Source organism: Phyllostomus hastatus, unplaced genomic scaffold (assembly GCF_019186645.2).
Source record: "Phyllostomus hastatus isolate PE091 unplaced genomic scaffold, TTU_PhHast_1.1 phas_scaffold_12, whole genome shotgun sequence".
In the NCBI taxonomy this organism is placed as follows: Eukaryota; Metazoa; Chordata; class Mammalia; order Chiroptera; family Phyllostomidae; genus Phyllostomus; species Phyllostomus hastatus.
This window is the reverse complement of record NW_025334007.1, coordinates 19197176-19219882: the sequence shown is the minus strand read 5'-3', so window position 1 is coordinate 19219882 and position 22707 is coordinate 19197176. Positions and strand designations below refer to the sequence as shown.

Here is a 22707-nt window from a genome sequence, read left to right as displayed (position 1 = left end):
GGCCTGCAAAACGGAAAGTAGTTCCCATCTGGCTCTTTGCAGGGAACATAGCCAACCCCCAGTGGAGAAAGGGGACGAGGACAGCTTTTTGGAAAGGCTTCTGAAACAAGGAGGAGACGTTGGTGGCAAAGGAATCTGCTGGCACTTACCCCTTGGGTGGCCGGTCTCCCTTGCTGATTGGAGACTTAGTCTTTTCATCCAACTTACGGCTTTCCGGTCCATCTGCTCAAGTCACCTGGGGCTCAGTGAAGAGAGCAAGGTGGAAGATAAGGCGACGTGGTGGGGTTTGGGAGAGGGACACTGGCATCAAGGTGGTCAGGTTCTTATTGGCACCTCGTCACTGCTGGGCCAAGAGAGGAGGGGACGGTGGAAAGCGTACAATGACACATCTACAAGTGGGTGTCAAAAACGCCACATGATGGCAAGCCCGCATGTCATGGTTCCAAGTGGAAAGGCACGCCAATGTCTTTCCCTCCAGATATGATGGCGGAACCCACAGGGGTTTATTCCCACCACCGAGCACCCTGAGGGCCAAGGCGAGTCCGTATATGACTCCTGAGCTACGAATGGCTTTTACAGTTTTTAATGATTACAGAACAACAGAAAGATTTTGTGACCTATGAAGATTATATGAAATTCAAATGTCAGTGTCCATAAGTCCAAGTTTATTGCAACAGCTCCAGTCATTACTTTGTGCACTATCTCTGACTACTCTTCTGTGACGATGGCAGAGCTCGGTCATCCCAGCAGAGGCCACATGGCCCACAGATCTTCAAATATTTGTTATCTGGCCCTAAATGGAAGAAGTCTGCAGTGATAGGAGCCAAGACAATGCACAAATGATAATTACACTCAGCAATGTGGATGGATCTTATTAAATAATGTAGAACAAAAGAAGAGGGTAATAAGACATTCCATTGATACGAAGTTCAGAAACAGGAAAAATTAGGCCATGGTGTGAGGGTCAGGATAGCGGGTACCTTTAAGGCTGGGGCAGGGCCTGGAAGGGGCCACGAGGGGGCGTCGAGGGCTGTTCCTGTTCTGTTCTTTGATCTGCGTAGGTGTGTTCTTTTTGCGAAAAGAATTCTGAAAATGCTTACCACAAGCTAACCCAGACCTGTCCCCCGCACGTGGCTGGTTGAGTAGTTTCTGCAATGTAACAAAAATGGCTGTGTTCGATTTCCTCCTTGTGCTTACTAACACTTTCATTCGACAGAAAACAGGACAGACTAAGAGATGATGGAGAACTCAGTCCTGGATGTGCCCCGGGATGATTTCCCAGCTCAATCCCCCATTTCCCTAATGTCTGTCTTGCTTCGGTCCGAGGGGGCAGAAATCAGTCTTTGTAGCAGCCGTGCTGGGAATTCCCATTGACCAGCATGGCCATGGCCTTGGGCTGGGTTCTACCATATCCTTCAGCTTAGGTGCCGCTTGCTTTTTGTATATACATTTGTGTGTATTTAGCGATCTCTAAATCCCACTTTCCGGTGCCCACTTCTAAGTGTTACGGGCGGCAAGGGTCACAGGTTTTATGATAGCCGCGGAAGGAGCGGGATTATCACCGAGACTACCCCACGTTTTAGTTTTGCCAACAACAAAGAGTGCTATTATTTTTATTCTCTTTCGTGATTTTCTGCTTTGTAATGACTGATGTAAAGAGTCGGCGGCGAGGATAGCTCTGAAATTTCTGGGAAGTCCCATGGGCTAAACCAGTATCTGGGGCAGAGACAAATACTTTTAATTAATTCAAAAACGTTTGCTTGCTCCTGAGGGGGGTGAAAAGGCGCTGGTTGGTAACGTTTGGTCTCCGTGTCACGAATAGATGGATCTCTCTGGAACAAAGAGAATATAGTCTGTAATAATGTAAACACTCTGAGGAGTTTTCAGGAAAAGATATTTAAAACGCCAGACATATTCGTGTTTTCATGCTTTTGCATCGCCGGGGAGGAAGCCCCCGGGTCCCTCCGGAGAAGTTAATGCGCATTCCACAGATGGGGTCAAGCGGGTCGGAGTCACGAGGGTGAATAGGAGCTTTTCAGATAGAGGACAGGAAGGCTGGCCCAGGTGGAGGAAACGGCGCACTCAAAGCCAACTCCGCGCGCACAGAAACTCATTGCTGAGATTCTGCAGCACACCAGAAAACATGTTCCATTCCTGCTGACCTGACAAAAACCAAATAGGTGTAATGTTCATTGATTCACACCGGACGGCTATTGTTGTGTTAGCTGTTGTCATTATTTTTATTTGACAAACTCGCGGAAAAGAGGTCAGTGCCCCCGGCTGACTACATCGCCAGCTATTGTGTGTGTGTGAAAAATCCTTGTGGCACACTCGTTGCAAATCGCCGTCCGAATGTGTGGCCCGGACGTTTTTGGGCAGAGTGAGTTTTCGTTGCAGCCATGACTGCCCGGCGTTGTGGCTTCACTGGAGATTTGGTTGGATCTTAGGTAACGAGGACTCATTTTTGATACAGTGTGCGAGCCTGCAGTTTTCCTATCTGCGGGCCGAGTCTTTCTCCCCGAGGTTCCCCTCGGCGGGTCCACAATCTGCCATCTTCTTTCTCCCATCAGAGCTTTTCTTTACCACATATCATACGAGGCTTATTACCGTCTTGTTTTTGTAAAAACGAGAGCGAAATCTTTGCTTTCTAATTTTACTCTTTCCCTTTTATTATTGGAGGCTACTTACTTATGCAACATGATTCTTCCCCGGGCACTCATCAGCCAGTATATGTTTCAGCTTGGCATGGCTCAAACCTCAAACTTTTCAAGTTTTAAGGCAGCTGGGTTGTGCAGATGGCCGATAAATCAATCACTATGGCCACTTTATTGCTTGTAAGGTGATTACCCCACTTTGCCCATAGTGACTTTTCAATTTGATTAAAATGCAGTTTCAGCGGGTCGTGGTTGAGCCCTCCGTATATAAAAATACATAAAGCAACGAGAGAAGCCTGCACTTAAATATTTTTATAACTACCCTTCGCCTCTTTATTCAGCACTTTTGTGGTTCTCGTCCTATAATTCAAATTTCCATCCTCCTTGCCAAAGGAATTTTTATTTAGTGCTTATTCCAACCTCTTGTCTTTGCGAGAGTGTGATATTTTTCCTGCTAACTGCTGGTGAGCCCTGGATCTCTGCAAAGCATTCTCTCCCTCTCAGATGAGCTCCGGTGTGATTTGTAATCAGGCTCCGATGGCGGTGTAACATGGCCAATGTGTTGGTTTCTTTGCAATTGTTTTTCAGAGAAGAGGAGCCAGGACAGTGGGAGTGGAATTGTTATGCAGGAAAGGAGTAAACCCTCAACTCTGCTACCGTCCTGGCAGCGAGAGCCCTTTTGACTGTATTTTTAAAAAAGATTTTATTTATTTATTTTTAGAGAGGGAAGGGAGGGAGGGAGAGAGAGAGAGAGAGAGAGAGAGAGAGAGAGAGAGAGAGAAAGAGAAACATCCATGTGTGGTTGCTGGGGGCCGTGACCTGCAACCCAGGCATGTGCCCTGACTGGGAATCCAACCTGCGATGCTTTGGTTCGCAGCCTGTGCTCAATCCACTGAGCTACACCAGCCAGAGCTGACTGTCTTTTAAGAGAAATGAAAACTGAGCACGTGCACCCAGAGCTCCTGGCCCAGGGCAGAGTGTCGCCTGCTTGGCACGGGTCTCGGCTTGCCTCAGGTCATTCCGGCCACTGTAACAAAATATCATAGGCCGGTGGCTGATAAACAACAGATATTTATTTCTCACAGATCTGGAGGCTGGGAGTCTGAGATCCAGGTGCCGGCGTGGTTGGCTGAGGACCCTCTTCCCCATCACAGACTTCTCGCTGTGTCCTCCCAGGATGGAAGGGACAAGCAAGGGAGCTCCTGGACTCTCTTTTATAAGGACACTATTCCCATTCATGGGGCTCCGCCCTTAGGACCTGACCCCTCTCAGAGACCCCACTTCCTAATGCAATCACACTGGGAGTTGGGATTCCAACATACACGTTTGGGTGGGGGTACACAAACATTCAGACTACAGCATGGTCTGTCTATCCCCTTGTCCACCTCCCTGGACCCCTCTGCAGAGCACCTTGGCTCACACCAGTTAGTTCCAGCATTGCCAGCATGGACACTCTACTGTCGCCCTGCATTTTGACTATCCACAGTGACAGCCACATAGGCTGTCTGCCTCAGTGGTCTGTCTACCAGGACAACCAGTTATTGGTTTGCTTACAATGATTCGATTTTGAGTGGTATGCCTCAACCCCACTCGTCCCTCCAGCCTTCTCTCTCATTTTGACCCCTCGCTTTTGCAGAACGTGAGATTTCTCAGAAATGTGTAGAGTTGAGTGTTATTATTTGTGGCTCTGTATGAATGAATTTGCCCACTCGCTAAAATGTATTCATAAGCCCCACATCGGTGCACGTGGCACTTTCCCCGTCCATTCACACGCACATGCGCATGCGCGGAGTGGCGAAGAGGTTGCGTCTCCAGCCGTGCGCGCGTCTGGCTGGGGCTGAAGAAGGCAGCCCTCCGCAGTCCTGTTGCAGCTTTCACACTGGGAACAAGCGCCTGTCCACAGTCTGTTTAGTGCCACATGTTCTACATTCTCGTGCCTTTTTATTGGCGATTTCCCTGTTTACAGTGCTGCTGCAACTCAGTGCGGGGGTACTTCCAGCATTCCTAATGCCACCCAGTCTAGGGTGTTTTTGTTACAGCAGCCCGTATGGACTAAGGCAGACTGTGTACGCATGTGCACATTTCATTACAGCAGAGATGCCTGTGCTGAAATAGTTCTTCCTCATGTGAGAAAATAGTACAAGCGGGTTATTCTGCCGGGTGTGTGCAGGTACCCCGCTTGTGTTTTTAACCGCAGGCTTTCTCCCCCAGGTGTAACTAGCATGGTTTCATGCACGAGTGATGAGCGGCTCTGGAAACCTGATGGATTTTCTCGATGAGCCATTCCCTGATGTGGGGACGTATGAGGACTTCCACACCATTGACTGGCTGAGGGAAAAGTCACGGGACACTGACAGGCACCGGAAGGTAGGTGGCCGTCATAAGAGACATGTTCAAGGGGCTCCTCTGCTCTCATTGGACAGTTACTGAGATCACGCTTCGGTTCCTGTGTCACCGCTAGGCTGGGATCTCAGGAAGGGAGGGGCCGCGGGAGAGGCGGCCTGAGAATACTGAGTCTCAGAAGAATGTGGGCTTCTGTTAAGGCAGGGAGGCAAATGGGTGCTCTTGCGATGTGCTTACATGTATCCACCTGCCTTGGGAGTGTCATCCATGCCAGAGCATCCAGAGTTCTGGTGTTTAACACTGAATGTGAAAAACAAAAGAAGTTAGTGATGTCTTTGTTAAGGAGGTTCTTTTGTGAACACGGTGTTATGATGTCGATTAAAATAAGAATTCTATTCAAAATGGTGGCACTGAATCGACATCTCCCTTCAAAGTGGCTTTTGAATAATCGAAGATCAAATCACACTTCGTAAGTTTGTTTAAGTGAGTGACTTTTTGGAACTAGAAAGCCCATTTTGTCATTGCGGTGGGTAACTGACAGAAGGACGTCGTGGGAAATCGGTGGGCCATTTACATTTGTGTTCTCCAGCACCCTGTTTCCTGAGGAAGGTTTCAGGCAAGGAAGCCTGAATTGGAAAACGTATGCAGATGATACTGTGTCTTCCTGTTCCTAGATAACCAGCAAAAGCAAGGAGTCTGTATGGGAGTTCATCAAGGGTCTGCTGGACGCCTGGTCAGGATGGGTGGTCATGCTGCTCATCGGCCTGCTGGCAGGTACGTGGGAGGGTGCTCCCGGGGCAGAGCTGAGCTACTGGGACCCAAAGCACGAGCTGTTTGGGTTGGTACTCTGAAGAGGGAGTGTGTCTCTTTTACCCCATGCGAGGAATGTAGTGCTTGAAATGCCTGACAGCAAAATACATGACCATGCATTTAACAGAAAATCCCCAGCCCAGCCCCGGCTGGTGTGGCTCAGTGGATTGAGCGCAGACCTGTGCATCGAAAGGTTGCAGGTTGGATTCCCAGTCAGGGCACATGCCTGGGTTGCGCGCCAGGTCCCTAGATGGGGGCATGCAAGAGATAACCAATTGATATTTTCTTTTGCACATCGATGTTTCTCTCCCTCTTTTTCTCCCTCCGTTCTCCTCTCTCTAAAAATACATTTAAAAATAATAAAAAATCTGTCATCTATAAGGCATGATCTGAAGGTGGAGCCCAAGTGGGGTCATTGCAAAGCTGTAATTGGAGACCTGCCTGGTCTTTCCACACAGGACGAAGGTCTGTAGCCATACTGGATTTCATTAAAAGCACACATTTTACATTCCATACTACTTGGGTATGTAGAAGGCAAAAAAGTATGGACAAATTTTTCTCTCTAATAATAAAATACCATATGAGGCTGGCCTTTACTAATACCGACAGGCCCTGGAATGAATTGTGAACATCCCAAGACACTGCAAAGAATGTGAGGCACCTTAGGAGCTGGAGATATGTCCAGCCCATATGTTCTTCTGACCCTCAGGGCCTCTGTATCCTTCATTTTTGTAATCCCGACACCATGTTTCCAGAGTGAATGGCAGAGTCTGTGGAAGAGAAACCTACCCTTTTAATATCTAATGCACCAGCTCTCTATGGAAGTTCTTTCCTGAAACTTGCTTCCTTTTAGGAGGCTTTGAATGCTAATGTCTACAGTAAAGAATTTGAGCATGCTACCCTGGCTGGCGTAGCTCAGTGGATTGAGTGCAGGCTGCGAACCAAAGTGTCTGTCTCAGGTTCGATTCCCAGTCAGGGCACATGCCTGGGTTGCAGGCCATGACCCCCAGCAACCACACATTGATGTTTCTGTCTCTCTCTCTTTCTCCCTCCCTTCCCTCTCTAAAAAATAAAAATAAATAAAAAATCTTTAAAAAAAGAATTTGAGCATGCTAAACACATACCCTTCATAAACCCCCTAGCTATAATAACATAAGAGTTATGGTTATAGGATCGACCAGACAATTACTATAATACAGGCAGAAAATAGCAAATGCTCTAAGACAGACAGAATGCTAATGGGGCACAGATGTAGATTTTGTGATTGCTGAGAATTTCAGTTCCTAGGTGCCTCTTCGTTTGTTCCATATACAATTGTAGGAGGGGCTCCATCGGCTTTGACACGTCACAGAAAGCCAAGAGGAATGCTTAAGGGGGACTACTTTCCTTCTAGTCTCAGGAGCTGTTCGTCCGTTGCTCCCAGTCTGTCCTCTCCCAGTGGCATTCCCAGTACATAACAGCAGCAGTGCTGGAAGGGAAATTCAATTTTATGGATGTATGGTGTCTTGCCACCAATTTGTTTGACCGCTTCTCTGAAGACCTTTGAAGGCAGGCAGGGTGCAAGTTGGCTATGAATTTTGAAAGTAGGCAGGGCGTGAATTGGCTATGAAATATGAAGACATGACCTTTATACCCCCCCTATTTAGAATAGATTTATAAAACCATACACTGTATGTATGTATGTATGTATGTATGTATGTATGTATCTGTGGCTCCTAGGAAGGAGACATGAATAGAAAAATGAAGAAATCCAGAATAGATTTTGTGCCATCTTGCCAGAGTAAACAGCACAGTGTAGATTTATTGATTAATCTAAGAGTCTGATTGGGCTGTCTTTAACCTGATATTAACCAATTGGCTTCACTCTCAACCTGATTTCCGTCAGTTCTTTTAGGAAGAATCACCTGGGGAATTAAAAAAAAATAATGCTCCGTGACGTTTCAAATAGTATGTTTGGAGATGATATCCTAGCACTGAGTAGAGAACGCCACTTCCTCCTCTCCTCCACCTGTGATTCTAATGTGCAGCTTGGGTAAGAACACACTGGAGAAAGGCTAGCCCCTGGATACATCAGCAAATGCATATAAGAGGAAGGCAAGAGTGGCATGATACTAGCAGTGAAGGTGGCCAAAGTGTGTTCTTTTGATCTGGATGTGCGCAGCTTGAAGGGAAAGTCAGCAAAGTGCACCCCATCGACTTTCCCATTCCCTGGACACTGTATTCTGACTCCTGAGATGGACAGGTCAGAAAAGGGTCTCCTCTGTAGAGCATTTATGAGAACTCGCCACTTGGTGTCGCCATTACTCCACCAAACGAAATTTCAAAGCGGCATTAACGAAGCATTTACTATGAATCACCACTGGGTGTCACTGTTGCTCCACAAAAGAAAACATTAATGAACCATTTATTCAAAGTAACCACTGGGTGTCGCTGCTGCCTCACAAACGAAGTGTTTATCGGAAGTCACCACGGGACGTCGTAGTTATTTCATACTTAGAAGGGAGCGGAAACTCCCAGCACTGTGAGAAGCGGAGTCAGCCTGGAAGATTGGGTGCAGGATGATGTGACGACGAGTGAATGAATGGTGGTGGAATTTGGGGTGTCTGCTCCCTGGCTATCAGCAGGACTGTTCCCTTACTTTCTTTAGTTCTTTGTTCAGCTGTCATCTTTGAGTTGAGGTGTTCCCTGATCACCTTTTCTAAAAGTGCACCTCTCCTTGTCTGAGCCTCATCCCCCTTGCCCACTGGACGTCTGTGCTGTATGTTTGTATGTAACAGCCTTATTGGGGTATAATGTACATACTATACTTCATGCAGTTAGAGTATACAGTTCAGTGGTTTTTAGTCTATTCACAGAGTTGTGCAGCCATCACCGCAGTCAGTGTTACAATATTTTGATCACACTCAGAGAACCTCCATACTGTTTAGCTGTCAAGCTCCAGTGTCCCAGCCTCCTCCCTGCCCCTGGCAACCACCCATCTATTTTCTGTCTCTCTATGGTTTGCCAACTCTGGACATTCCATGTAAATGAAATCATACAATATTTAGTCTTTTGTGATCGGCTTCATTTACTCAGCATGATGTTTTTAGGGTTTATCCACGCTGTACCATACCCCACTCCTTTTTGTTGCCAAATACCATTCCATTGTATGAATGTAACACATTTTCTTTTTCCATTCAGCAGTTGATGGGCAAGTGGGTTGCTTCTACTTTTTGATGTTGTGCTGCTCTGAACACTGGTGTGCAAGTCTTGGTGTGTACGCCTAGAGTAGAACTGATTGATCAGATGGTAACTATATTTAACTTTTTGAGCAACTTCCACACTAGTTTCCAAAGCATCTACAGCGTTGTAGTGCGCTATACAGGTGTAGGCAAAAGTAGATTTACAGTGGTGAGTATACCAAACACAGCGTTTATCCTGGTATTATCATTTACTTATTCATCATTATATTATTTATTTGTATTATATGAATCTACTTTTGCCCACCCTTTTATTTTCCTCTCCACTACTAATCACCTTCAAACAGAGCTCTTGATGTACTTACTTATTTTGTTTAGTGTTTCTTTCTCCACCCATGAAAGCAGGGACCTGAGTCAGCTTTGCCCACTACTGTGTGCTCAGGGCATGACATAGTGACTGGTGTATAGTAACCAGGTGCTCAACTGGTGGCCAGAGTAAACTGATGGACCTGAGTTTTCTGATGTTCATTCATTTATTACACTCCTTCACTCAAGATGGATAAATCTTTCTAACTGTGTACCTGAAGGCACACAACAATGGATAAGGCACATGGCCTTTGCCCACTTAGAACGGACACAGGGCATGGACGTCTGGTCTGATCCCCACGGTGGCATGCAAACCAGACAATAGACTCTCCCCCTGCCCCAACTTAGACTCTGGTGGGAGTAAACAGGCATACCTCAGAGATAATGCAGATTCAGTTCCAGACTGCCGCAATAAAGCAAATGTGGCAATAAAGCAAATATCACAATAAAAGCAGGGCATAATCTTTATGCTGGAAGAGGGTCTTGTCTTCCTTTGTCTTCTCCTGGGCTGTGGCCTCAGGACCTGGGTGTCTTCCTCTCTTGCATGGTTTTGTAAAATATGCAACATCTGTCAAGTGCAATAAAGCAGAGCTCGATAACATGAGATATGCCTTTGTATAATACATATATATTGTAATAATGACATTATATATTAGATATTACGTTATAAAACCATGGTATCAGGATATGATACGTATGGTGATAGGTGAATCCCTGGGAAGTACACCTAGCCCAAATTTAGGAAATCAGGAAAGGCTTCCTGAAGGAGGTGATGTAAGTGCCGGAATCTGGAAGATAAATAGGAGGTTGCCAGGTGCGGGGAGGGCAGTGCTGCCTGAGCTGGTGTAAAGAGCAGAGCTGCTGGGCTCCACGAACATGGGGTGGGTAGGTATGGGAGTTAGTGATGGAAAGCAGTGAGGCTGGAGAGGTACAACAGACCAGCTGTTCAAGTCCGGGACCTGTTGAGAATTCAGGCGTCCTCCTAAGAACAACATGTAGCTTTAATGTAACGGGAAGAACTCGGGGGAGGGGGAGCCCTGATGCAGGTATATGGACGCTTTCGGTGTTGGTACAGGTGGGGAGGTGATATTCAAAGTTCGGAAAATTTAGTAGGCTGAGAGTGTTCCTTGCCGTCATAAAAGACTAGAGTGGCTTATCCTAGAAAGAGACCCAAGGTAGCCCTTTGTGGCCTACTGTATAGTCTCTCATATCCTACTTCTCTCAACCTTTAAAGTAGTTATTTACTTATATAGACCTACAACCCCTTATACAAGAATTTTAAAAATCCACAGAGTTCTAATACTTGAGATTTGCCAAGTTTAGTTCCCATTTGGTGGCCAAACCTGACTTAAATAAGGAGGCTGCTAGTCATCACGCCTCCGTTTTGTCTGGGCTGGCACATTTTCCTGGGAACTGTGAATGTGTGTGATCCCAGCACCCTGCCCCAGAAGCTGCTGTGGGGCTACATCCTTTGTAGCGCGCATGTCCCCGATTCCTGAAATTTGTAGGAGATGTCTTCTGCAAGCTGCCTGGCCCCGGTGGCTTGTGATGAGTGAGACCTGCGTGTCTTCCTCTCTTGCATGGTTAAAGGCATGCAAAGACCGCATATCATCGGCCTTTGTACCTCACTGGGCTGGGCACTGCCTTGCCCACATCCTAAATGCTCGAGGGACTTCCTGGCTAATGAAGAAACTTCCTATATGTGCGTCAGCCTGGGGCATGTTCACGTCCTTCTCTGGTGTGTGGCCTTCCTGACTGCTGGCCCTGCAATGGCCCCATGCTGTGCGTTCTCGCCCTGTCATCATGTGGCAGTCCCTCTAGGTGGCTCTTGCTGTCTCTTCCAGGTACCTTGGCTGGGGTCATCGATCTCGCTGTCGACTGGATGACCGACTTGAAGGAGGGAATCTGTCTGTCTGCCTTCTGGTACAGCCACGAGCAGTGCTGCTGGACTTCCACTGAGACCACTTTTGAGGACAGGGACAAGTGTCCCCTGTGGCAGAAATGGTCCGAGCTGTTGGTGAATCAGTCAGAGGTGGGTTTCCGGGCAGGGCCTTGACTGGAAACGCCTGCCATCCAACAGGTGCTTTGGGGCACTGCTGGGCACTGTGCGAATGTGTCTGCGCTTTCACCTTCAGGTATCTATTCTATCGATCACCCACAGCTTCATACTGGTGTGACTTCGCCTTTTCTCGCTCTAGTGTTCAAGATTCAGTTGAAAAATGCTTCCCTGCCCTGGCTGGTGTAGCTCAGTGGATTGAGCGCGGGCAGTGAACCAAAGAGTCGCAGGTTCGATTCCCAGTCAGGGCACATGCCCTGGTTGTGGGCTGAGTCCCTAGTGAGGGCCACGTGAGAGGCAACCACACATTGATGTTTCTCTCCCTCTCCTCTCTCCCTTCCTCTCTCTCTAAAAATAAAATATATAAAATAGTAAAAAAAAGAAAAATGCTTCCCTACTGTTTCATGTGCACAAGGCTTGTATATATTTCTAAAAGTCTTGTGTTTGGTTGTATTTTTTTTTTACCAAGAGTGGTTTCCTGAAGAAATAAGGTTGATTTTTATACCTTCTAATTAAGGAATAATGGCCCTGGCTGGTGTAGCTCAGTGGATTGAGTGCGGGCTGCGAACCAAAGGGTCGCAGGTTCGATTCCCAGCCAGGGCACATGCCTGGGTTGCAGGCCACGGCCCCCAGCAACCGCACATGGATGTTTCTCCCTCTCTCTTTCTCCCTCCCTTCCCTCTCTAAAAATAAATAAATAAAATCTTTAAAAAAAAGGAATAAGATATGATTTTAAAAAATAACAATTTTGGTACTCTGTTCCTTTTTATGGCTTAATAATATTCCAGTGTATGGGAAGACCACTTTTTATTTATCCATGCTTCAGTTGATGAACATGAGTTGCTTTCACTTTCACTCTATTGTGAATGATTTTGTTTTGAACGTTTGTGTATAAGTTTTTGTATGGCCATGTTTCCATTTCTCTTGGGTATATAGCTACTAGGACATAGGTGGCAAACCCAAGGCCCGCGGGCCAAATCCCGCCCTCCACCTTGTTTCATCCAAGCAGTTACATGTATACAGTCCGAACATTACATTCAGCCCCTTGAAGTGGCTGAAGGTAACCACGAGGCCGATGTGGCCCCCGGTGAAAATGAGTTTGATGCCCCTGTACTAGGACAATTCCTGGGTCATGTGGAAATTCTATGTTTAACTTCTGAGCAACTGCAAGACTGGTTTTCAAAGGGACTGCACCATTTCACACCCACCCACAATGCATGAGGGTTCCAAATTGTGCCTATCCTTACCCGCACCTGTTATTATTTGTTTTTGGTTCTAACCATCTTAGCAGGCGTGGGTGGTATGTCATGTGGCTTCAGTTATCTCCCAATACATTTTATGAGTAGGTGGCATCGCATGTGTCTGGGTCTTCTATGGCGGGAATGTCCGGGCACAGGGTGTGGTGGTGAATCACAGACTGGGAGCTGGCGTTCGTGGCACAACAAGCTTCAGATCTGATTAAAAATCTTAGTTTGGGAAAGGAGTGAATGTCTCACCAAAGGCAGTAGTTATAACAATGACTGTGGGTCACCGACAGAGCAGAAACCCTGGTGAGGGGAGCTAGGCTGCCAAGATTCACATGAAGGGTAATGTGAAGACCACTCAAGCTAGAACTATTCTTGGGAGATGTCATCTATTTCTTTATTTCCTCCTGTCCCCACTTTTGACTTTGCAGGCCAGCACGCAATCCACGGAGCCCCACCAGCCAGGGCTCGCCCCCCCTTTTCGTGCCCGGCGGGCTTAGCTCAGCTGAAGACCTTTGCAGTGCCCTTTGCCGTTTTGCTAAACCTGTTCTTGGAGAACTGCACATTAATTTTTTCAACTCTCAGAAGTAGACAGGATCTTGAAATCTCACACGTTCTCAGTGCTCGCCATTGCTTCCAAAATAAATTCTCTTGGGTTGACGGCAGTGGACAGGCAAAACTGGCTGAGCGCCCTATTTTATTTTTTCCCTCCCACTTGCAGTATGTTTTTTTTGGGGGGGGGGAATATGGCTGTCCATCTTTTCCGTCATTTTACAGTTTTATACTCTAGAGATTTAAGATTTATGTTTTGATTCAAAGAATTACTGTTAGCAAGAGTGAGAAGTTATTTTCAGATTGAAAGAGGTACGTTTTTAAGTGGGTGACATGTGTTCCTCGGTCCGCTTCCCCACCACATAGGTGTGAATGTGTGTGATTGTAAAGGCCGAGCAGTCTCCTGGAACGTGTTTCTGCATTTAATAGGCACACGTGCGGCTGTGTCCATGGCCTGACTTGCAGGTGACCTTGCTTCCCCTCCCCCTCCCTGGAGTGATCCACATGGCGGCAAGAAGCAGAGGCCTAAGGAAATGTGGTCTCCACCCAGTGGACCAGGTCCTCAGTGCCAGCGAGCCCAAACTGTGTGCTTTCTTGAGAAAGCTTTCTCCGCACATCAGACAGTTTGGGAGAAATGGTTCAATGACTCACTTTGATTGATGATCAAACTTCCCCTGCAGAAGTGCCTCTCTAGGATTAGCCCGTATCCGAACCCTCTGGAGATACTTGGCCAGTCACCTGTTCTGGAGTGTCTCATTTAGCAGCTCTGGGGCAGGGCCTGGGACTCTGTATGGCTGTCCCGCCAGGGGACATGGGGGTGCTGACCACCGGGGGTCCAAGGCACACATTTAAGCAGCAGTTCTCATAGTCACCGGCACTGTGGCTGCCGTGGCTGTGGCCTCAGTGAAAGCAAAGGGAGGCTGACCCATGTAGACAGGACAAAACAGACCTTGCAGGCGCTTGAATACAGAACTTTCTGCATCACGCCTTTCATGAACTCGAGCGCAATGGTGATTCAAAGTAAGTCTCCTTCCTAGTTTCTCTGGTCACTGAGCTGTATCACCTGGTGGAAGGCTTGTGCAAACTGCTTGCGGAGAAGCCCTGGCTGCGTGTGCGGATGCCAGTATGGCAGTAGCAAGAGCTGATAAAAGCAACACTGCCTTTCATTGACACGGGACCCACACAGAAGCTACCTGATCTGTTCCGTGCTTCTGCTGTCACAGTGGACAGCGGGGCTCTCGGTCTGCTGTGGCTCACCAGTTCTCTCTTGTTTTGTGTCTGTTGTTCAGGGTGCCAGTGCTTACATCCTGAATTACCTGTTGTACATCCTGTGGGCCTTGCTGTTTGCATTCTTGGCTGTCTCCCTGGTGCGCGTCTTTGCGCCCTACGCCTGTGGCTCTGGTATACCGGAGGTGAGTGCTGGCTGAATTTCTACTGTGCCCATAATGAGAACGGCAAATACTTCGTAGCACTTATGGGCCAGGCACAGTTCCAAGCATTTGACAGCTCTTAACTCATCGAGTCCCCATGATGAACCTACGAGGTAGGTACTACTATTCTTCATTTGATAGTTGAGGAGCTGCAGCGCACAGAGGCTAAGTAACTTGCCCTAGGTCACTAAGCTGGTCAGCTGGGACTTGAACTCAGGGTTTATCTCTATATTCGGGATTTAGGCTCTAGTGCTTCTCAGATGATTAAAGTCTTGTCTTTGCAAACCACGCATAACCCTCAAAGCCTGTGGAGTCAGAATTCATTAACCACACGCATATGTGTGGCACTTGAGTAGCTCATAAGTATATCTATGATGTAATGTGGAAATAGACAATAGTGGGGGTTTGTTGCCACAATTTGCTCTTGTGGTGACAAGGCGATAGCGGTGTTTACAAAACTTCATTCCACATTCAAGGCGTGCGCTGTGAATGCATCCCCATGAGTTCAGAGTTGTTACATTTTTCAGCACTTTCATGTAACCAAAGTATGAGGGAAGTGACCTCATCGATCAGGAGGAATGCCTGAGACTAGACTTGAAACTTGGGATGATCTCTTGGTAGAATAGCGGTCACTGAGCTAATTCCTGAAAAGCCCAGACAGTGAACATTTTAGCCAGAAACAATTCTTTCAGTTATTCTGTGATCACTATAAGCAGTCAGTTCAGTTCTCTTTGGGTTGGTGCCGCAGCCACGCCCGCAGGCAGTGGAGATGGTAAGTTGCAAGATGTGAGCGATTATGGCGACAGATGCGCGCGCCTCCTCACTCCCCGCACCCACACGCTTCGTTGGTGCTGCCAGCACTGCTGCTGGCCCCGGCGGTTCATGGCAAGGGCTGGAGTAATTAGAAGATTGTCGAAAGAAAAGCTTGACATGTCTTGTTTCAGGAACAATACAAAAAAAAAAAGACTGAATATATCACATTGACTTTTTGATGGTGTATGTTAACATATTGCTGCCGGAACCCCCAAAACAGCTGTAGTACCATCCCACTTCTTTAATACAGTCAGTTCTGCCCTGACACAGTCTGCATTCTTCACAAGCCCAATGCTGTGCACCATCGCATACTATGAACACGGAGCTGCTGGCGGAGTGGGCTTAGGGGCACAGCCCGCAGAAACTTCGTTGGTGACACATGGAAAAAAGAGGAGCCCGGTAAAAACAGTAGCACCATTTTGCACATGTTCAATGGTTAAGGGATACATGCACGCCCCCTAGTGCGCACGTGACCTGGTAGGTGTTTGAGGCACGTGCCTGTGTGCGTTTTGCGCATTCCTGCACGGCTGGGTTCAGCTGGTGCTGTTTTTTTTGTGTGTTCACGCCGTGTTTCTCCCAGATGAAATTGTGCATAAACAGACGCGAAATTTGTTATGCTCAAGTTCTTCCTTAATGCCTGAAACGTATTGGAACAAATGTGTGTTTTCCAAACAAATGCGATGGCAGAAGTGACTGTATTTTATTTGATACCTAAGACGTAAAGGCACCCTGGACCTTAAAGGGAACAGATTGTTGTTGGCATCTCGGTTTGGGATCCTGCTGCCAAGGGTATGCATTTTCGGATTCAAGCCACCTTGTCAAAATAAGGGGGTGGCCAATGGGGAATTGGCAGGAAGTTTAAAGCAGCCCTGAAGGGTGTGATGGGCACTGCCATCTTCCCCCCCCATGAAGCAGACGTGCCAGGCTTAGCTTCTGATCCTGCAGACAGGGGGCGGGAACCTGAGCTCCGTGTGGGAGGGGCTGCCCGAACTGGGTCTTCATCTGAAGTGGGCGTCTTTCTCTGTGCAGCCTTTCCGAAAAGGGCTAAGATGCTCAGCATAAAGCTTCCTATGTGACAAAATGCAAGGAATGCATTGATGGGGATGAAGTGCAAAACAGTGAGGTCCAGAGACAGAACTAAGTCACAAAAGAATAGATAAAGTAGGATGCTATTGATGGAACAGCATACTTTAGTACTTCTTCAGTGATGCACACACGTGCCAAAGCTATAAAGCAAGTCAGGGAGGTGTTCGGAGTGGGGGACGGAGGGGGTTCTACTGAAGAAGCCGACACAGGGCTTTCAAAGGTCTGCATTCTTACCCATGGCAGGGGGTGCATAGGTGTTTGTTTTATTTGTATGCTGTTAACCACATATACTATATACCACCCGTTTCTGCATTCATAAAAGAGTTCACAATCATCTTTTAAAACATCAGAAACCCAGTAGAGGTTTTATAATTCAATTTTGGTTATTATGACTCAGTAACAGCGACATTGTCATTACTATACTAGAGCTGGAAACTTGCAACCCAAGGGTGCAGTACCTACCCTCAGTTTTGGGAGGGGTAGGTACTCCCAAAGGGGGTAGAGTAAAAGGTAAATGTCAATAAATAGTTCCCCGATAAAAACAAGCTCCTCCCAGTCAAGACCAACTAACTACATACAATGACTTCTCTCAAATTCAGATACGGGCCGTCTCCTTGGTTTTAGCAGACACTCGCTGCGATACTTAGAAAATGTGCCTGGAGTTGTTTGAGCAGATCCGCTCGAAGCTGCTACATGGGGTGTGCAGTGTCAGACCAACAGCGACCACACTGAGCTTGTGTGCATTTAAAAAATTGCTTGTGCCCTGGCTGGCATAGGTCAGTGGATTGAGCGCGGGCTGCGAATCAGGCATCGCAAGTTCAATTCCCAGTCAGGGCACATGCCTGGGTTGCAGGCCATGGCCCCCAGCAACCGCACATTGATGTTTCTCTCTCTCTCTTTCTCTTTCTCCCTCCCTTCCCTCTCTAAAAATAAATAAATAAAATCTTTTAAAAAGTATTAAAAATTGCTTGTCCTCCCCAGCATTTGCCTCTGAAGCATTTTGATTACTTAGAATGAAGATTCCTTTGGAAACACTTTTTTTTAAATGCAAATTTAGAGAATGATGTTCCGTGTAGGAAATACTCTTGTCTAAGCTGTCTAAAGCACATTTACAAGTGAATGCTCGTTCTTGGACTTGGGGATTTAGGGAGGACCATGCAAGGGGGGCCCACTTTCTATTTCGTTTGCTTCATTATCAGAACCATTATTAACTGTGTAAGAAAGACACAGTTAATCCTGTCCTGTTAGAACTTACTTTGAGTTGGTCTTTCATGACAAAACCCGAACACTCTCACAGATATTTGTTTACCAGAAAAGGTTTAAAGTTAACCCTACTGAGTCCCCAATCTGCTGAAGTTCATCTCATTAAAGCCTTGCTTGACTTGGTCTCTATTCAAATGAAAGCAAGTGATTGGATTTTGGCATTTCCTGGGAATGAATTTGCTTTCTTTAGTCCTTAATTTGATCATGACAATTTTATAAAAATCATTGTAGAGAATTACAAAATACCTATTACATTGTTCCATTCACCACATGTCATGGCTGGCGGAGGCTCAGGTAATTGAGATACTTGTCATTTTCTAAATGGTATTATGCTTTTAAACTCTCCCCTAGGGTCCAAATCCACATTAGCTAACTGACAAAAAATTTGAGATCATTTTATTCAAGGTAACACAAAAGGGCAGGATTGTGGCAGGCATAATAAAACATCCCTTAAATAAACGGATCACAGATGCCCAAAGCACAGGCTCAAATAGGCCAAGTACTACTAGTTGAAGGCCAGTATAACCACTGCGAGTTTGGCTGCCATTAGTTAAAGGCTAGTGCAGGAGACACCATCTGATTGTGCCACCAGCACACCTGACCACCTCAAGTTCTTTGTGCACACGTGCCTGCACACTTGCTCTTGATCTTTCCCCTGGAAATAAAAAACAGATCGCTATCAATTCTGAGATGAAAATGGTCCATTCACACCCCTTTAAAATTCTGAGGATCAGCTCACTTCATGACCCTCTCCAAATTGCCAAAGGTGACGTGATGCCGAAGAGGGGTTCAGGTTGGTCCCTTAACTGTGGAGAAATTAGGGTTACCTGTACTGCTCTTTTTGGGAACACAGCAGTCAGTGCTTTTCTACCTGGGCTGCATGTTAGAATAACCTGGGAAGCCTGTAAAAATCCTCAGGCCCAGGATACACTTCAGATCAATGACATCACATCTCCGGGGCTCTTTATTCTTTCGGTGAGTCCAGTGAGTGCTAAGCTTGAAAAGGACTGTAACAGCTTCTGAGAAATTGATTCCCTGGCAGAGCAATGCCCACCTGGAGGCACTCTGAAGTGACATAAATGTCCTAACACCAACAAGAGATAACATTGTCCCAGTATGTATTGATATTATACAACGGGAGAATGGAACTTGACCGTGAATTGTATTAGCTGGTTCGCTCGGTGTCTTAACTCATTTATAATTGCAAGTTTCTAAATTGGTAGCTCAGCAGTAAACATTCACTCCATTTCAGCCATTCAGGTAAGAAGTTCTTTAGCCACTGGTGATGCTTCTGTATCCCAAAGAATACAGTTTTCCAACAGATGAAGTTTGTCACTGAGATTGGCTCCTAGTTGAAGTCTAAAAGCATTAGGCAAATTCATGTCCACCTTTAGGAAGAACGCCATTATTTGGCACTTACAAAATGTGGCCGGTCTGAAAATGGTGCAAGACAACTTTACCAGTAGTCAAAGTCCTTTTTAACACAAGGGGGCAGGAATCGTTGGAAGAAAGGAGGTCGTCATGGATTCAAACATCTTCAAATCCCCCAGAGGTGTGTTATTAGAAACTATTGAGCATCTCCTTTCTGCAACATGATATTAAATATATTTTCACATGTACAGAAAAGTTGAAAGAATTGGCTGTAAACACCCATAGACCCGTGGCCCGCAGCAGGGGTTGGCAGACTTTTCTGGAAAAGGACAGAGAGTCGGTATTTTAGGCTTTGTAAGCCAACAGGCAAAATCGAGCCACTCTTCTCACGAAAAGGCTAGGAGTCTTGTTTACACATTACATAGAAAAATGTTGAAAGCACTCTTGAAATGAGCATGTGGGTCATACAAAAATAGGCAACGGGCTGCATTTAGGCCACAGACCCGACCTGAAGTTCCATTTTGTTCTCTGTGCTTTGTCTCCATCTGGAACATCTTTCAATAGTCAAAAGTGAACAGTTAAATCAATAGCTTCATGTCTCTTTTCAACATAACAGAGGGTTAATGTGAACAGGATAAAATGCATGAATAAAACGAGACCCTGATAATGAACTTCTTTGGCCCTTGTTATGATCTTACTACTCTAGGAATAATTAAGATGTATTGTGCATTGTTTCCCATTTCTATGAATAGAACATAAAATTCTATATTAATATAAGTTCAGTTAATGTCAAAGTATAGCTAAGTCAAACTGAAAGCAGGCTCTCCTCCATGTGATTTAGTGACTCTAAGCTCGAGAACTGCTTCTCAAGGGAAGTAGTTCCCAGCTGCGGCATTGAAGTAGCTCACGTGTCCTAGTTCTCCATCCTCTGTTGCAGATCAAGACCATTCTGAGTGGCTTCATCATCAGGGGCTACTTGGGTAAGTGGACCCTGCTGATCAAGACTGTCACCCTGGTGCTGGTGGTGTCCTCGGGCCTGAGCCTTGGGAAGGAAGGGCCGCTGGTACATGTGGCTTGTTGCTGTGGCAACTTCTTCAGCAGCCTCTTCTCCAAGTACAGCAAGAATGAGGGCAAGAGGCGCGAGGTGAGCATGTCCAGCTCCCATCTTCTGGAGGGTGCCCCCTTGCACTCCCCCCTGCGCACACTTGTTTTTGTGAAAGGCCTTGGGCTACACAGAATGCTTTGCCTTGCAGGTACTGTCAGCGGCGGCTGCAGCTGGAGTCTCTGTTGCCTTTGGTGCTCCAATTGGGGGTGTGCTTTTCAGTCTAGAAGAGGTGAGCACGGGAGGCTGTGGGAGTGTGTTTTGAGGGCTGAAGGATACGTGCATGGTTAGCTCAGCAGTAGGCCTCTGTCGAAAGCCCTCTGAGGACTAGACTCAAAGGAGTATTGCCATGATTCCTGTAGCTCAATAAGGAGCCATGATTTTACTGCTAAATATCTGCTTTTGAGAATTGCTTGAAAAAAAAAATTGCCAATATACATTTTGGGGAAGACTTGCAGTATCCTCTCTTTCTCATAGCCAATTTAATTAAGCATTTTTGGTTTTGGCAACCCGAAAGATCTATTCCACGGGTCAGCAAACATTTTCTCTAAAGGGCCAGATAGGAAATATTTTAGGCTTTGTGGCTTTCCTGGTCTCTGTCACAGCGACTCAACCCAGCCATGTAGCAGGAAAGGTGCCACAGACAACATATATGTGACTGGGCATGACTGCATTCCAACACAACTTTCCTTATGAACCCTCAAGTTTGAGTTTTATATGATTTTCACGTGTCACAAAATAGCGTTCTGTTGAATACTTCACGTGTCACAAAATACTCCCCATGAACCATTTAAACTTGTAAAATTCATCCTTAACTCATGTGGCATGCAGCTACATTTGCTGGGCTAGTCCAACCCTTGGTCTAGTCTGCTGTCTGTAGAATCAAATTCAGAGGTTTATTTGCTTCTAGAAGGGTCTCTGTGGCATAAACAGAATTATGATTCAATATTTTTATGTCTCTTAAACATAGCTCAAAAACACCTTGACTGGTATCCACTCCACTTTTAGACAGAGTCACGGAGTCCTTTAAGTATCTTTGTTGGTGCCTTTGGGTCATAATTAAACCTAGACTGAGGAAGTGAGTACTGCCCATCTTTGGCCCGTCTTTAATTTTCTCCTTGTTTGTCTCAGGTTAGTTACTACTTTCCCCTGAAGACCTTGTGGAGGTCCTTTTTTGCGGCCCTGGTGGCGGCCTTCACGCTGCGATCCATCAACCCCTTTGGGAACAGCCGCCTTGTTCTCTTTTATGTGGAATATCACACGCCCTGGTACATGGCCGAGCTCTTCCCCTTCATCCTGCTGGGGGTCTTTGGGGGCTTGTGGGGAACCCTCTTTATCCGCTGCAACATCGCCTGGTGCAGGAGGCGCAAAACCACCAAGCTGGGGAAGTACCCGGTGCTGGAGGTCATTGTGGTGACTGCCATCACAGCCATCATCGCCTACCCCAACCCCTACACACGCAAGAGCACGAGCGAGCTCATCTCTGAGCTGTTCAATGACTGCGGGGCCCTTGAGTCCTCGCAGCTCTGTGACTATATCAACGACCCCAACATGACCCGGCCCGTGGATGACATTCCTGACCGGCCGGCTGGGCTCGGGGTATACACAGCCATGTGGCAGCTGGCCCTGGCGCTGATCTTCAAAATCGTCATTACCATATTTACCTTTGGCATGAAGGTAAATGAAGGGGGAGGAAGATGTGGTGGGGGGGCACCCATGTCCTTCTGGGGATAGTACCCGATTTGTTAAAATAAAATTGTGATGGGAGGAAAGGGGAATTGACCTTTATTGAATGTTGTCTTGTGATGGGCACTGGACATTCTTTTAATTAGTAAGAAACTATGCTTTCAATGAACAGCAAGTGTATGAAGTAGAGGTTTTCATCGCATTTTGCAAGTGAAAAAGCCAAGGCTCAGAGCACAGTAATGGGATAGAGATGCGTACAGCTTGGTGAACATCTAGGAACAGCACATGCCTGTGTAACCAGCACCCAGCACCAGGAGCAGAACGTCGAGACTCCTCCAGAACCCCCATCGTTTTCCGTCACCATTGCTCTCTGTGTGCTATTTTTTCATTTGCTTCTTTTTTAAAAAGTGTTAGAAACCACGTATGGAGTTTACATTGAGTGTGTGATGCTCAAACACAAACCCGAATTTTTGCCCTGAGAACAAGGTTGGACAGACTTTCTTAAACAACTGACTGTTTCCGATCCATCCTCTCCCAGCAAAGGGATTTATTTTTGTGTGTCAGGAAGACACTGGCCACATCTTCTGGTGCCTACTGGGAGAAGTTGACTTGGAAGTTACAGGGGATTAAGTGGCCGTGGCATAAGGGGCAGCTCGGAAAGGAACAATTTCCTTAGGAGTGTCCCACATTCTAGAAATCACACTCAAGGATCCAGACTTACCTGGAATGTGGTTAAAGATCCACCTGCATCC

General features: G+C 46.5%; 1 protein-coding gene across 6 annotated transcripts in view; it reads left to right on the top strand.

Annotated features, from left to right (window-relative positions):
• Positions 1 to 22707, top strand: part of CLCN4 (chloride voltage-gated channel 4) — a 54796-nt gene that overhangs the window by 14573 nt on the left and 17516 nt on the right. For all 6 annotated transcript variants that reach the window (XM_045856032.1, XM_045856027.1, XM_045856028.1 and 3 more), the window contains 7 exons: positions 4866 to 5021; positions 5672 to 5771; positions 11197 to 11384; positions 14494 to 14616; positions 20105 to 20311; positions 20421 to 20501; positions 21401 to 21946. In XM_045856032.1, coding sequence (XP_045711988.1) covers positions 4896 to 5021; positions 5672 to 5771; positions 11197 to 11384; positions 14494 to 14616; positions 20105 to 20311; positions 20421 to 20501; positions 21401 to 21946 — 1371 coding nt within the window. In that variant the 5' untranslated portion in view covers positions 4866 to 4895. The remainder of the gene's footprint in view (positions 1 to 4865; positions 5022 to 5671; positions 5772 to 11196; positions 11385 to 14493; positions 14617 to 20104; positions 20312 to 20420; positions 20502 to 21400; positions 21947 to 22707) is intronic.